Genomic DNA, 15497 nt, shown 5'->3' on the forward strand with positions numbered 1-15497 from the left:
TCAGCTACTTGGAGGCTGAGGCAGGAGAATTGCTTGAACCTGGGAATACATGACTTTCTTGATTAAGTCATGACTTGGTTTCTTCCAGCCCCTGTTCCTTTTTCTTTAAATGGGAATGCTAATATTTATCTTGTAAGGTTGTTTTGTGATTTAAATAATTTAATGTATTTAAAGACCCTACTTCACCACTTGGCATCTAAGAGGAGCTCAAAAATTTATGACAGTTCTTGGTCGGGTTTCCCTTTAACACTATTGTAGACTTAAAACAATAAATTTGGCCAATAGTGGTGGCTCGTGCTTGTAATCCCAGCACTTCGGGAGACCAAGGCAGGTAAATCACTTGAGTTCAGGAGTTTGAGACCAGCCTGACTAATATGGTGAAATCCCATCTCTACTGAAAATCCAAAAAAAAAAAAAAAATTAGCCAGGCATTTACAATTCAGGATGTGATTTGAAAATAAAAAAAAAAATTAGCCAGGTGTGGTGGTGTGTGCCTACAATCCCAGCTACATGGGAGGCTGTGGTAGGAAAATCACTTGAACCTGAGAGGCAAAGGTTGCAGTGAGCCGAGATTGCACCACTGGACTCCAGCCTGGGCGACAGAGTGACTCCTTCTAAAAAAAACACACAACCAAAAAAAAAAAAAACCCCAGAAAGAAAACAATCCATTTGCAAATGATGTTTGGGATATGACCATTAATAAGTTCTTATATACTGTACAACTTCCTGTATACTATATATCACCTGGTAAAATGTAACCACCTTGTATATTAAAATAATTTTGTAAAAAAAATTTGAGCAGTAGTTTTCCTTTTTTTTTGCTAGACTATGAGTTTCTTGAAGACAGGAGCCATGTCTTATGTACCCTTTATTTCAGATCACTTTCAAACACTTTAGAATCTCAGTAGAATCAAATTTCTCTTTTGTACTTTATTCCAACAGTGAAACAATAATCTCCTTAACATTCCTCAATTAGCAATTCATAATTAGCCTATCAATAACTAGGAGGTAGACAGGGCCAAAAATAGCCCCATCTCTGCCCTTAAAGGCCTTTTTTCTTTCTTTCTTCTTCTTCTTTTTTTTTTTTTTTTTGAGACAGAGTCTCGCTCTGTTGCTCAAGCTGGAATGCAGTGGTGTGATCTCAGCTCACTGTATCCTCCGCCTCTCAGGTTCAAACAATTCTCCTGCCTCAGCCTCCCCAGTAGTTGGGATTACAGGCATGCATCACCATGCCCAGCTAGTTTTTGTGTTTTTAGTAGAGACGGGGTTTCACCATGTTGGCCAGGATGGTCTCGATCTCTTGACCTCAGGATCCGCCCGTCTCGGCCTCCCAAAGTGCTGGGAATACAGGTGTGAGCCACTGTGCCTGGCAAGGCCTTTTCTTTTTTTGCCCATCACACATGGCTCATATTTCCGCCTCCTTGGGTCTGGTTATTGCTCCATTAACAAAACTATTCCATCAGGGAACATAACTTGGTTTTGTGCATCCAGCTATCCTCCCTGGCAACAACCTATATAGAGAGGCCATGGAGGAAGAATTTCCCGGACCCCAGCGGTTGAGTCATAATTTGATGCCTATTAGGATTCAAAGAGGCCTCCGACCTGTGACTTTTAAACACAGGTTCCTTTAATAATCTTCTGATAGTTACGGACATTTTCTGCAGAAAAATACATTCCATACCTTAGCACAATTTCAAGGTGTTCTCAAAATGCCTGAAGCCCTTGGATCCCAGGTTAAGAATTCTTGTTAGCCCAGAAAAAGGAATCAGCAATGCGAATGATTCCGGTTTCCTGAGAAGTTCTAGCCCTGACTATTCACTATCACTTGCTCAAAACAAAACAAAACAACGGAACAAAACACAGCAATGACAACTCCCAAGATTTAACCTCAAAGCTATCCCTGAGAGTCCAAACCTGGGTAGTAATGGTAAAGGCTTCCAGCCAAGCAGTAACTACTCTTTGGAGAACCCAAGTTCAGCCGGCGTAAAATAAGCCTTGCTTGATAATAGCGTTTACATTTCCAAATCCTGGGTATCAAGCTTTCTTCCTATCCCTTGCGGCCCTTCCTAAGTTTAGCCGCTGGTGTAATGCGGTAACCATGGCAACAACCACCTGCCTATTTAAAACCATCTCCAATGCTAAATGAGGAAGCCTGGAGAAAATGGCTGCTTGCCTGCCTCTCCGTGGACAAATTGGGCACTCCTGGGTATTTTAGACATGGGCGAATAGGCAGGGTAGAAGCAGTAAATATGCAAAGTTCTCAACAGGAAGCGTCTGGTGACCTTGTGAAATAGGTGCTACCTCAGTCCTTCTGTCTTCACTCATTACATAGGCACGCATGTTTACATGCAAATCCCTGTGCCTGTCACCCAGGCGGCCATGCTACCTTGACCTCAATCAGGTGAAGAGTGAAGTGAGAACCAAACCTCAAAGAGTAGTCTTGTTTATGGGATGTTGGAAGTGAGAAGCGAAAACAGTTCTACAGATCACAGTGAATTTGTTCATAACTCGGCATTAATGCACACTACAACATTTTTTTTTTCTGATGGATGTGTCTTTCTAATTGTACTTAATCGTGTGGGTGATTGATGATTGCTCTATTTATGTCATATGTTGGCCTGCCTATTGATTTTTGGCATATGGAGAAATTTCCCCCTCCCTCTGCTTCCTTGCTTTCTACGAACTAGAGAGCTTTGGTTTCTTTCCCCTGTCGAGACCATACAACTGATCACACCGAACGTCTTGCCCTTCCACAAGTACACGGAACGCGCTCACTCCTTCGTATCTTTTTGTACATTTGCTTTCTTCTCCCTGTGTTGCCCTCCTCTTTTTCTGTGTCTTGGTTCGGGCATCTCTGTCACTGGAAAACCCTCCACGCCACATACCATGTCCTTGGTTTGTGCTCCCACAGGTGACCTCCAGTCACATCACTCAACACAAACCATTCTGCACATCTGCTTTCCAGCCGTTTCCAGCACCGGGCTGTGAGTCCCCTACACGGGTCTGTCCCAAACGCCTGTAGACCAGTGTCTGGGGTGCAGTATGTTTTCAAAAGCTCTGTTGAACGAATGGATGAATGAATGAACAGAACCCCGTGGCTTTCATAAGCATATGGCACATGCACACGAGTACATATAGGGATACTTGTGTGGGGCTGGGTGCCATGGCTCATGCCTGTAATACCAACACTTTGGGAGGCTGAGATGGCGGATCACTTGAGGTCCGGAGTTCAAGACCAGCCTGGCCAATATGGTAAAATCCTATCTCTACTAAAAATACAAAAATCAGCCAGGTGTGGTGGTGGGCACCTGTAATCCCAGCTACTTGGGAGGCTGGGGCAGGAGAATCACTTGAACCCAGGAGGCGGAGGTTGTAGTAAGCTGGGATTGTCCCACTGCATTTCAGCTTGAGCAACACAGCAAGACTCCATGTCAAAAAAAAAAAAAAAAAAAAGATAATAAAAGATACTTGTCTGAACAGAGGATGGTGAAAGTCTGAGGAATGGGTTGAAGAGGAGTACTTAAAAAAAAAGTGATTTATATGTATCTGGGAGTGCAAAAGACTGTTAGAGGAGACATCTGAACTGTAAGTTTGTGACTCCAGTAGCAGGGTCTGGAAGTACTCATGTTTCTAGTGTGCCGTGTGTATAGCCTGTGTGTGACAGCAAGAAGATTCTATGACAGCATGTACTTCCTAAAAGGTTCGTTCAGCTGCTACCAGATCCCACAGGTCAGTCTTCTGAAGCTGCAGTGTTCAGTTTCTGACCTCTAGAAAGACCCCCTTCTTCTTGGTTAACCTCTCAGGCTGGGGGGTCGGGACAAAGAGCAGGAATGAAAATGGCAAGCTCTGAAAATGACGGGGTACTGGGCTTTAAATGAATGTCCTCAGCGAATGCTCTAACCTCTTTTTTAAAGATAATTCTTGCTTGTAATCCCAGCACTTTGGGAGGCCAAAGTGGGTGGGTCACTTGAAGTCAGGAGTTCGAGACTATCCTGGCTAACGTGGTGAAACCCTGTCTCTACTAAAAATACAAAAATTAGCCTGGCATGATGGCGCATGCCTGTAATCTCAGCTACTCAGGATGCTGAGGCAGGACAATTGCTTGAACCCAGGAGGAGGAGGTTGCAGTGAGACGAGATTGTGCCACTTACTCCAGCCTGGGTGACAGCAAGACTCTGTCGCAATAAATAAATAGAGACAAATCAGTGGGCTAAATAAAAGCCAACACCTTCAGGTTCAAAGACAAAGTCCAAGTCATTATCCATCCTCCTCCCACCTACCTAGAGTTGGGGTGGGAACAGTGTCTGAAATAGCGGTCATCTCGAAATACAGGATACAACAAAGAAAAAGAGAGAATGAAAATTAACCAATGAGAAGAAAGAGAGAAAGAAGGAAGGAGGGAGAAAGGGGTAGCTATGTGTCAGACACAGCTCAGTTCTGGCAAATTTCCTCCTACAGGGGAGAACTGTTTGCTTTCATTTGCAAATGACCTAGTTTTCTCTTTTCTTTTATTTCTGAACCTAACTTGGAGACTTCACAGAGGGCCCAGGCTGAGGCTGGTACCTTTGCAGGTACCTCTCTGCTGCTGCCCTCTGCTGTTGGGGGAGGCAAAGAAGACGCCCTCCTGGTCCTCCTGTTCCAAGCCCTGGAGCTGCCATCTCCTCCCATTTGAGACCGACAGAAGCTAGGGTCCTCTCCAGCCTCCCCACCCTTCCCCAAAAGAATCATGAGGGGCTGGGGCTGGAGGCGCTGTACTAGAAAGCAGCAGAGACTCAGGAGTTGGGGCTCCAGTTAGCCAAGGGCAGACGCCCTCCCACCTCCTCCCCTGCAAAAGCAGGCCCTTCATACCCACCTCCCGTTTCCCAGCCCCTCCCTCAGTTCAGATCCTTTGGGAGAGGACAGACAGTTATCCTGAGCCAAATTTCTGACATTTTTTTTTCTTGGAAATGGAAACCCTCCTTCCGGCGATGTGGCAGGAAGGCCAAGTCCCTGGCGGCCCTGGCTAGGAACATTTCCGGAGAGCAGGTGAAAGGCTTCTGTTCTGCCAGGGCCACACTGGGTGGGCGGCAGTGCAGCCGGGCCTGCAGCTTACCTGCTGTTGAATTTTTCAGGGTGTTTCTCTCTCATCACATGGAATCTGTGTGCAATGGAAGCGTCCTGAAAGTGAAACAGAAAAAGCAGATCCTTGGTGAGTGGTCATGACAGTGCAGTGTGGAATGAAGGGACCCACACATGCCCTCGCTGAGTCATGCCAACCCTGGGACTCTATCGCACATGGTGGGGCTCCAGGTCACATCTGCGGCACCAACAGAGGCTCAATGCCACCTCCAAGGGGATGAGCTAACACCTCCAATACTCTCACAGCCTCTGCCAGTTGACCCAAGCCCTTATAGTTTCACTCTGTCCCAGGAGCCGAAAACAGATAGTTCAGGGGTGAGTGAAGGGGAAAGCCACTGCCCTTTGGGGAGAATGTGAGTCTGTGAGCTGTTAGAGAGCAGGAGCCTGTGTCAGGGGCTGAGCGTGAGTCTCTGGAAATGACTTTCCATATTAATTCTTTTTAAAATAGTTTTTATTTTGGAATATTTTGACTTACGAGAAGTTGCAAAAAATAGTATAGAGTTCCCATGTCCCTTTCACTCAGCTTCCCCGGATGATTATTAATGGTTTTTTTTTTTTTTTTTTGAGATAGAATCTTGCTTTGTTGCCCAAGCTGGAGTGCAGTGGTGTGATCTCAGCTCACTGCAGCCTCCGCCTCCTGGGTTCAAGCGATTCTTCTGCGTCAGCCTCCTGAGTAGCTGGGATTACAGGTGTGTGCCACCACACCTGGCTAATTTTTTGTATTTTTAGTAGAGACAGGGTTTTGCTATGTTGGCCAGGCTGGTCTCAAACTCCTGGCCTCAGATGATCTACCCCCTAAGCCTCCCAAAGTGTTGTGATTACTGGCATGAGCCACCACGCCTGGCCGATTTATTTTTTCGTTTACGATATACTAAGAGTTTATGGTCTTGGAGAGGCACCCCCATGGATGCTGGGGTGAGAAGTGCAGACCCAGGGAGGCCTCCGTCCCTGAAGTCTATGTAGCCGGTACCATTCCCCCTCGGCAGCAGCACCTCCTGCTCCCAGACTGTGCCCACCTCCCACTCTCTGAGCAAATTTCAGTGAACACCCTCAATAAGAATCATATGACATTCGTCAAGTGCTTCTCTAAAATTCAAGAAAACATTCCATCTACTTCTATTCCTTTGAAGCACTAATTTTCTTCTGTCAGGAAAAAAAAAATGGGGAAAGAAAAAAGCAATCACATGTTGCCTGGTACAAGCTGTACTTCACTGTCTCCTACCCCCTGTACTGCTGACTGGCTCTCGGCTTTCTGATTCAGGCCCCCTCCTTCCATACAGTTCTGGTTGTCCTTGGTTTTTCCATAACTAGGTTTTGCAAAGCTGCTTTTCACAAAGACCAGCCTTTAAAACATGATGAGTTAAGCACGCGGTCCCTAATTTGACAATGTAATCCCTTGGCAAATACACAAAGTAGCAAGGAGAGCTGAGCGGCTCCTTTTCTAAGTCTTAAAAAGGCAATGAGGGTAAAGACTCTGACCATGTTTCTCTACCTGGGGATTTGAAACAGAGTCAAGATTCACTTTCACTCCCTGGAGCTTCTAGGTCAGGCAACGAATGCCCTGAGCATATCTACAATCAGCAGTCACTTCATTTAAATTTTGGAAACCAGGGCTGCCACGGTTCAGACCCTTTCTTGGTTATTAAGGCATAAACCCTTTCTTGATGATAATTAAGGCAAAGCGAGACTGTTTTGAAGGCGGGAGACGAGAATTACAAATCTGTGAACGTGATAATGGCATTTTTGATGGCCTTACTGACATCTTTTCTTTCGGGTGTGGGGTGACGAGGAGACAGTGGAAGGTATGGCCATAGGTCCTCTTTCCTGAACTACAACTCAAGGCACATGGTTGGACAAAGAAATTTGAGCCCCTTCCAAGTACACGAAGCAGTCATTTGGACTCTTAAGATACTAGAATGTCTAGGCCAGTACTATCCAATAGAAAAACAGAGTAAGTTACATATGTAACTTAATATTTTCTAGTAACCACGTTAAGTTTAAAAAAAGGACAAAATTAATTTGTAAAAAATTAAAAAAAATTTTTTTTTGAGGCAGAGTCTTACTCCATTGCACACGCTAGAGTGCAGTGATGTGATCTCAGTTCACTGCAAGCCCCGCCTCCTGGGTTCAAACAATTCTCTTGCCTCAGCCTCCTGAGTAGCTGGGATTACAGGTGTGCACCACCACGCCTGGCTAATTTTTGTATTTTTAGTAGAGACGGGGTTTAACATTGTTGGCCAGGCTGGTCTCAAACTCCTGACCTCAGGTGATCCACCCGCCTCAGCCGCCCAAAGTGTTGAGATTACAGGTATGAGCCACCATGCCCAGTCTGAAATTAATTTTAATAATATATTTTCATTAACCCAATAAGCCCTGAATATTATCACATGGAATTAATAGAAAAATTATTGAGACCTTAAGAAAAATTTTTATATCACATTTTTGAAATGCATTGTGTATTTTATACTTACAGCTCACCTGACATCTCAATTAAGACAAGCCCCATTTCAAGCACATAATACCACATGTGGCTGATGGCTGTTTTGTGGGGTAAGGCAGGTCTAAGTCACTTTGGCAGTTTATGGAGATAAAAAGATGGAAAGGAGACCATAGGACAGATTATTTGAAATCTGGGTTGTTCTGGAAATCACAGCAGATTGGGGAATGGAAAAGGGTACAGACCCTTGCCCACTCTGGGGAGTCCCACTGTCTTAGTATCTTCACGGCTTTCACAGGTGACAAATAAGAACCTGATGCCAGCAGGATCCAAAAATCTGCAGGAAAAATTATGTCTTGTGGAGAAATTCCATAGGCGGTAGGATGCTTATTATCATGGTGGGAGGCTTGCCTGGTGATAGCTAGGAACAAGCTGTAAGGTGGAAAACTGTGCGTGGGTCAGTGTGACCTCCGTGGCCTCTCCTTGGCCCCTGGGCTCCCCTAGTGTCAGAAATAGATTTCATTGAATCAAGGGATTAGCTGTTCACCCGTCCTGTTAAGGCTTATGAAAGCAGAGCTTGTGAGAAGTTGAGAGTTACACATGCCTTGGGAATTATTTGGTAGTCCCAAACTTCCTGTCACTGACACCTGGCCATCCTGACATTTTCTGCTGATCCAAAAATAAAGAACAGAGAGGAGCAGGCCAGAGAAGTCAGAGGAAGTGGCATCCTGAATGACCGTGTTTAAAATCTCCTGCCAGCAGATATTATCAGTTCGAAGGGCTGATAAGGCCAGCTATCTTAGCTTCTCAATGGTGAGAATCTGATGTGTGGATGGGGCTGTTGTAGCAGAGAGTGAACAGTCATTCCTTGGAGAAGCCAGGAAACCCTGCCTTATGTATTCTCTCATCTATTAAATGGGTTCTGTTGGCACCAAGGGGTCTTGGTAAACTCATCAGAGAAAATTCTATCCACAGCACCCAGGGGCACTGTGTCAGGGGTCATTGCCATCATCTTTATAAATACAAAGCAGCAGACATTTGATAGCAATAAGACATTCTAGATCCTTCAACAGATGCAAAGACCTCACAGGGCTCTCTTTGCCAATGGAGCCTGCCTCTATTTGATCATCATAAGGAAGTAAAACTTCCTTGGTTTACATACCTACTTCTCTTACAAAGTTTGGGAAGTCAAATAGGGAGCAAGACCTTCTGCAAATGTCAGCCCCAGACTCTGTGAGGGTTGCGTGCTGGTTACTTGTTTTCTCAAGAATTTCTCTTTTCAACTCTGAAAGAGCGAGCATACAAACCCTGCAAACATTTTATTGAAAGCCAGAGGCACACCAATGAGATGAGAACAGCCCTGGCTTCTCATTCTTCTGCAATATAACATTAAATATGGATAAAGAAAAGTATGAAAAAAATCACAAGGAAGATATTGTGAAGTTGTTCATAGTTGGAAAGATGAATAGATTGGATTATTATAAGTCAGCCCAGGGTAGGTAAACTATCTTGACCACTGAGAGTGATGGAGAATCTGTTTATATGCATTGCCATGGGGACAATTAATTAGCCAGCCAGCAGGTTTTCCTTCCTTCTTACCTCCTTTCTTTCCTTTTTCCTCCCTCCCTCCCTCCCTCCCTTCCTTCCTTTTTTCCTACTTTTATGCTAGAATAAATTAAAACTATGATTACTGATTAGTCTCGTCTCTTGGGTTTAGAGCTTGCCTATTTAGTTGAGGGAAGGCTGTCCATTTCCTTTTGGTGTGTTCATCCATTTGGTCAGCAGACACTAAGGAGGGCCGTCTTCTGCAGGGCACTGTGTCAGGACAGGGAGGTGTCAGGAACCATGTTTCTGTCAGCTGGAGCTGGGGGTGTTGGAAAGGGAAGAGCTGGGGCTGATGCTTCTGCAGGCAGCTGTGCTGTACCCTGCTGTCTAGAAGTTCCCAGGCAGCTCTGCCTGTCTTGCTCCTCAGCCCTGGCTTCCAGCCTGTTGCTGAGAGGGGCTAGCTCCCCCCTCCTTCCTTGCTTCCCTCTCCATTTATTTCAGTTCTGGCTTCCCGGCCAGTGAAGAGCCACTTCCTTTGACCATTCTTCTCTGCTGTAGTAGGTTGCCTTCACTCCCTGAGGACTTGGTCAAGACCATCTGCATCAGAACAATCTCAGGGGCTTGTTAAAAATGCCGGTTCCCGGACCTCACCCAGCCCTACTGAGATGGAATATAAGTCAGCATCTGCTGTTGGGGTGAAATTGACATTTCTAACAAGGGGTGCGGGTGAGCCGCCATAGCTAAATTTTGAGATGCCCCTCCTATCAAACGATGTTACATTTGGCAACATGAAGACAGAGGGGGCTTCCGAGAGGCAGGTCCACAGCTCAGCTGGCTCTAGAGCTCGACTCAGGATTCCAAGCTCGGCTACTCACCAGCCTGCACTTGTTTCTGTACCTCGCTAAGCTACAATTCCTTCTTACAAAACACAAAGGGATAAGGCTTGCATCTCTCATCAGGGAAACTATGTCTGGTATGCAGTAGGTACTCAATAAATGTTAGCAAGTTCTGTTCTGGTTACTATAGGAAAAATATATGAGTTTTATTTTTTAATTGTCATTATGGGAAGCCTACGCTCCAGAACCCCAGACCTGTCAGTCATGTCTGATTTGCAGGAGCTGAAGGCTGCGCATGTTCCTGCTGGGGGAAGTGGAGCCTGAGCAGCTGGTCCAAAAAGGAAAGGGGCCTGTGCACAGTAAGAGGAGGGAGGGCATCAGCATGGTCACTGGAGGGGACGTCTAGGGAAAGATAGGCCTCAGCTGAGGTGGGGGATGCAGCGGGATAAATCAGACTGGGGCAGAGGAACCCCTAAGCTTGCTCCCAGTCCACCACCTCCATCTCTCGGAACCTGATCATGGGCCCAGCAATGCTTCCCTCTTCTGCTTTAGTAATAGAAAAAGAGCACTGGATTAGGAGACAGAAAATGAAGGCAAATCCCTTAATCTGAGTCTGTTTCCTTACTCATAAAATAGAGATAATAGTGCCCTTCAGAATATATCTGTGAATACGGTAAATTTTAAATCCTTTTGTAAATATAAGATATTATTATTTTTAATCCTTTCTTCTCCCATGGTTTTCTATTTAGGCTTCTTATTAAAAAAGTAAAACCTAGGCCAAGCACGGTGGCTCACACCCGTAATCCCAGCACTTTGGGAGGCCAAAGTGGGCGGATCGCTTGAGGTCGGGAGTTCGAGACCAGCCTGGCCAACATGGTGAAACCCCATCTCTTCTAAAAATACAAAAATTAGCTGGGAGTGCTGTTGCATGCTTGTAATCCCAACTCCTGAGTCAGGAGAATCACTGGAACCTGGGAGGTGGAGGTTGCAGTGAGCTGAGATCATGCCATTGCACTCCAGCCTGGGCGACAGAGTGAGACTCTTGTCTCAAACACAAAACAAAACAAGACAAAAAAACCCTTTACTTACACCTGTTATCCCCTCAAGCCATCTATCATTTCTCCTTCTCTTTTCTTAAAAAAAAAAAATTAAAATACCAAACTTTCAGAAGAAACCCAGCTGAGGATGGTTGAGGAGGGCAGGTATCAGAGTCTGGGGCAGAGGATTGGTCTGGAGGGTTTCCTATGCATGTGAAATGGGCAGCACAACTCCAAAGACAGCGGAACAGAGAGGAGAGAACCTGGCTCCAGAGCAAGGTGCTGCCATGCAGGTCAAGGGTCTTGAGGCCTCGTCTGTAGAGTGGGATGGGGGAGGATACTGGTACCTGCAGGACTGCTGCGAGGACTGGAATATGTACAGCCTTGCATTGCAGAGAGCACACAGGTGCTCAATAAATGCTAGTGTCTGTTCTCACTTATAAGTGGGAGCTGAACGATGGGAACGCATGGACGCATGGGGGAAAACAACACACACTGGGGCCTGTGGGGACGTGGCGGGAGGGAGCGCATCAGGAAGAACAGCTAATAGATGCTGGGCTTAGTGCCTAGGTGACGGATCATCTGTACAGCAAACCACCATGGCACACGTTTACCTAAGTAACAGACCTGCACATCTGCACGTGCACCCCTGAACTTAAAAGTTAAGGGAGAAAATTTTGATAAATATTTGCTGAAAAAAAGAATAAATCGTTCTATAATTCTGTCATTCTCTCTCTTTTTTTTTTTTTTTTTTTTTTTTTGAGACCGATTCTTGCTCTGTTGCCCAGGCTGGAGTGCAGTGGCCCGATCTCAGCTCACTGCAACCTCCATCTCCCAGGTTCAAGCAATTTTCCTGCCTCAGCCTCCCCAGTAGCTGGGATTACAGGTGCCCAACACCATATCTGGCTAATTTTTGTGTTTTTTAGTAGAGAAGGGGTTTCACCATGTTGGCCAGGCTGGTCTCGAACTGCTGACCTCAGGCGATCTGCCTGCGTTGGCCTCCCAAAGTGTTGGGATTATAGGTGTGAGCCACCGTACCCAGCCAATTCTGTCATTCTTAAAAAAAGTAAATGCTAGTCTCTTTGTTGCACCCCCACCCCCTCTCAAACCCCAGCTTCATTTATAGAAATGATTGATATCTCCCCCTCATTCCCATCCTGTTCACAGCAGCCTGGGAAGCAGCACCCACCCCAGTCCTCTTTGGACCAGAAGCTGAGCTACACTAGATGTGTTGGGGCTAGTGGGTGAAAAAGGAACAGAGTGTGTCCCTGCACTGGAGGAGTGTGTGTGTGTGTGCATGGAGGCAGGGCACGAGGCAAGTTCATCAAACCAATTCCTTCAATCTAATGCAGAGTGTGCATGAATGGGGTGAGCGTAGGGGCTGTGGGAGCATCATGGAGGCTCACAGCATTCAGCCTAAGGGGTCAGCTGGGAGGAGACGCCCCCAGAGGTTTATGAAGCACGCGGAGTGAGTGAAATGGGGTTGAGAGGGGAAGAGAGCATAGTAGAGAAGGAAATCAGAGTGCTAAGCCAGCTGAGGCAGCTTGGGACCACATGGCCCTCCTTCGAGGATCAGAATTCCCAGTTCCTGCAGCTCATGTGAGAGTTGCCTACCAACCTTGTCCCCTGGTTATTTCTTGCTGTTGCTTTTCTATGACTGCTACAAATTACAGAAAGGGTAAATATGCCTTTTGAAAAAGTTTCAGTCTTTTCCTGTGTTTGTTAAAATGATGGAGGAGAGAATTTCCTCCCTAACCAAGAGGTGGGGAATAGAGGGGAGTGCAATCAGGGTGTCCACAGTCAGGCCAAGTCCGAGGATGCCTGGACCCAAGTCAGGGCTGGGGGGCAGGTAAGACAGGTAGACAGTAGGGACCGGGGTGGGGTAAAACAGAAGACTGAAATCTTTCCTGGGCATTTCTCTTCCATGCAGAAAAGTGATGCTTGACCAACTCACCACACCAATGGAGAAATAGTTGTTCATGATGCTGTATGGGACCTGGTCTCCGTTTTCCACTTCCTCTCTGGGGATGACTTCCAGATGCCAGCGGTCCAGCATCACCAAGGGGCTCTGCTCAATGTCCTTGAGGATTTTTGTCAAGCTGCCCCCTTCATAACCTGTGGAGGAGAGGACTGCATTTGCCACCACAGCAGAAAGGCAGTGTTCTTGCTAATGCACAGGTAATTGTCAGGGCAGGTGGACCCAGGGCATCTGTGATGAGGGGACACCCCACTGTTTCTGTGGGCTGGAGACCCTTATGTGCCCTGAGCCACAGAGAAGGCCAGGACAACGGGGAGTAATCAGAGACTCGGGGCGGGGGAAGGGTGGGTGCTGGCTAAAGGCGGCAGGTCTGTGTAGCTGAAGCAAACCCTGGAGAAGTGGTGGGCTGGATGGCTGGGACTCTTCTTATGGGATAACAACAGAACCTCCCCAGTTGTGTCATGTGGGAGATGGATAGTGTGGCAGGCAGAATTTTAAGATGGCCTCTCGGGCTGGGTCCTGCTTGCTGTGACACTGCCCACCAAGCATGGCTGATCATTGAACACTGACCGTTGCCCTGCCTGGTCTTGACTCAGTCTCTGAATTATCAGCCATCTGGAGTCCCCGCCCCTTTTCTGGCCGGCAGCCTGATCTGTCTGCTCCATGTGCTGAGCTGAACATCTCCACTTTCTGGTGCAAGTGCAACTCCATGGGGCTACTCCAGTTTGCACAGTTCTCTGCCCCCGACCTTATAAAGTGGTCATCATCCTGTGTTTCCTCTTAAGGAAATTTCAAAATGAGTACTCATGGCCATGGGGCTTAGGATAATCTGAATGCTTCTAGTGACTTTAAGTAACTGGAGATGTAGCATTTCAGTCCTCAGTTTGAGTCCTAATTCAGAAGATCAGCCATCTGTGGGACAGGGAATTTCATACAGAAAACATCTAAGTGAGCGCCTTCCTGGATGGGACTCTGGGGATGGGACACCTGAGACTTTGTCTTTACCCTGGAGTTGATTGCTTTCTACTTGGAAAAGCAGACTCCGAGATGATGGTTTCAGGGTGATAGTAAACACGGGGGAGAGGGAGCAAAAGGCTCCCAGAGCCCAGAAGAGGGGCTTCTATTCTAGATTCAGCAGGGGATGGAGGGCAGAGAAAGGGTCATGGACTTGGCCTGACTGCAGAGCTGAGTATAACACTGCGGAATGTGATCCATGAAAGGGTAAGTTCAGCCTAGCTCTGCAGAGCACCTCTGCAGACTGGAACGCTCGTTCCTGGCATAGCAGCACTAGCACGCAGACTCACCTCCTCCCCAGCGGAGACAGCGGGCAAGGTCATTTCCTGTTCCAAGAGGCAGGACAGCCACTGGTGGATGCTTTGCAAAGTTGGCCTTATCTGCAAGACACACAGAAACAGAGGACAGCCATATGCCATGGGACCGCAGGGTGTTGAGTTGTCTTCTTATCCCTGATCTGCTGCTTGAACCCCTTCGTAGCATTCTCTGTTTGGATACCACCCGATGGGAAACACACTACTTCCTAAAGCCATCTATCCCATCTGCAGCGTGCTAACCACCACTAATTGAGTTAAATCTGTCCATTTGTATTTTATATTGAGCTAAATCTGTATCCTGCAACTCGCACATGTTCATTCAAATTTCATCCTAAATCTGTCCTTTGGGGTGGCAGCATACACCCCAACATATTAAGTTGCATGTTTTTAATCCTTAATGATAATCAGCATTTACTCCATTTATCCCTCAGCCTACGCTGCAAGGTATTATCTTCCTTCGGGTAGCTGAAGAAACATTGAGAAAGGGAAAGTGGTCTACAGCCATTCTACCCCGACGTGCTCAAGCTCCTCTCATTTCAGGAGCTCGAATGGGAGAGAGGGAAAGTAATTCCAGAACCGGGATCCAAACCCAAATCTCTGCGGCTCCAAGTTCATCCCCTTCCCCTCTTCAGGGGCTAGGCAGGTACACAGATGAGTAAAACAGGGGGGCTGGGACACTGGGGAATAGTAGGACATCGGACAAGTTGAAGATGCTCACCTTCAACTTTTCACCATGCGAGTTACAAGTTTAAAAACCACCATGAGTTAAACAAGCAATCATCCAGGTGTTATTTGGACACCACAAGCAGTGTGTCACTTCCACCACCTCTCAGAATTGCAAAGACGCAGATTCCTAATCATTTCTCTTTTGTTGGTTGTGAAGGACATCAGACAGGACCATCAGAGAAAGCACAACAGATCGACAGTGGCGTATTGTCTAGGCTGGGAGAGCTGAAGAGGGCACAGGCATCCATCAGTCTTGGGGGCGGGGGAGGATGAGACCTGTGTGCACAGTGCCCCTGGATGTGAACAATGTGATTGCAGGGTGGGGAAGAGATGCAGGAATCAGCAGGTGAGGCTTAAGCGAGGGTTGCCCTGGAAAACTGGGAGCTCATAGGTCCTCCAGGTTTGACTTGCATCAGAAATGGCTGATCGCAGGCAAGACCCAGGACTGAGATGACCACTGGAAGGTTTGGGATGGAGAGTGCGGGGATG

General features: G+C 46.7%; 1 protein-coding gene across 7 annotated transcripts in view; it reads right to left on the bottom strand.

Annotated features, from left to right (window-relative positions):
- Positions 1-15497, bottom strand: part of DGKG (diacylglycerol kinase gamma) — a 209015-nt gene that overhangs the window by 89421 nt on the left and 104097 nt on the right. For all 7 annotated transcript variants that reach the window (XM_074404673.1, XM_003926986.4, XM_074404671.1 and 4 more), the window contains 3 exons: positions 14256-14345; positions 12928-13088; positions 5093-5157 (listed from right to left, as the gene is read on the bottom strand). In XM_074404673.1, coding sequence (XP_074260774.1) covers positions 5093-5157; positions 12928-13088; positions 14256-14345 — 316 coding nt within the window. The remainder of the gene's footprint in view (positions 1-5092; positions 5158-12927; positions 13089-14255; positions 14346-15497) is intronic.

Source organism: Saimiri boliviensis, chromosome 8, assembly GCF_048565385.1.
Source record: "Saimiri boliviensis isolate mSaiBol1 chromosome 8, mSaiBol1.pri, whole genome shotgun sequence".
NCBI classification, from domain to species: Eukaryota; Metazoa; Chordata; class Mammalia; order Primates; family Cebidae; genus Saimiri; species Saimiri boliviensis.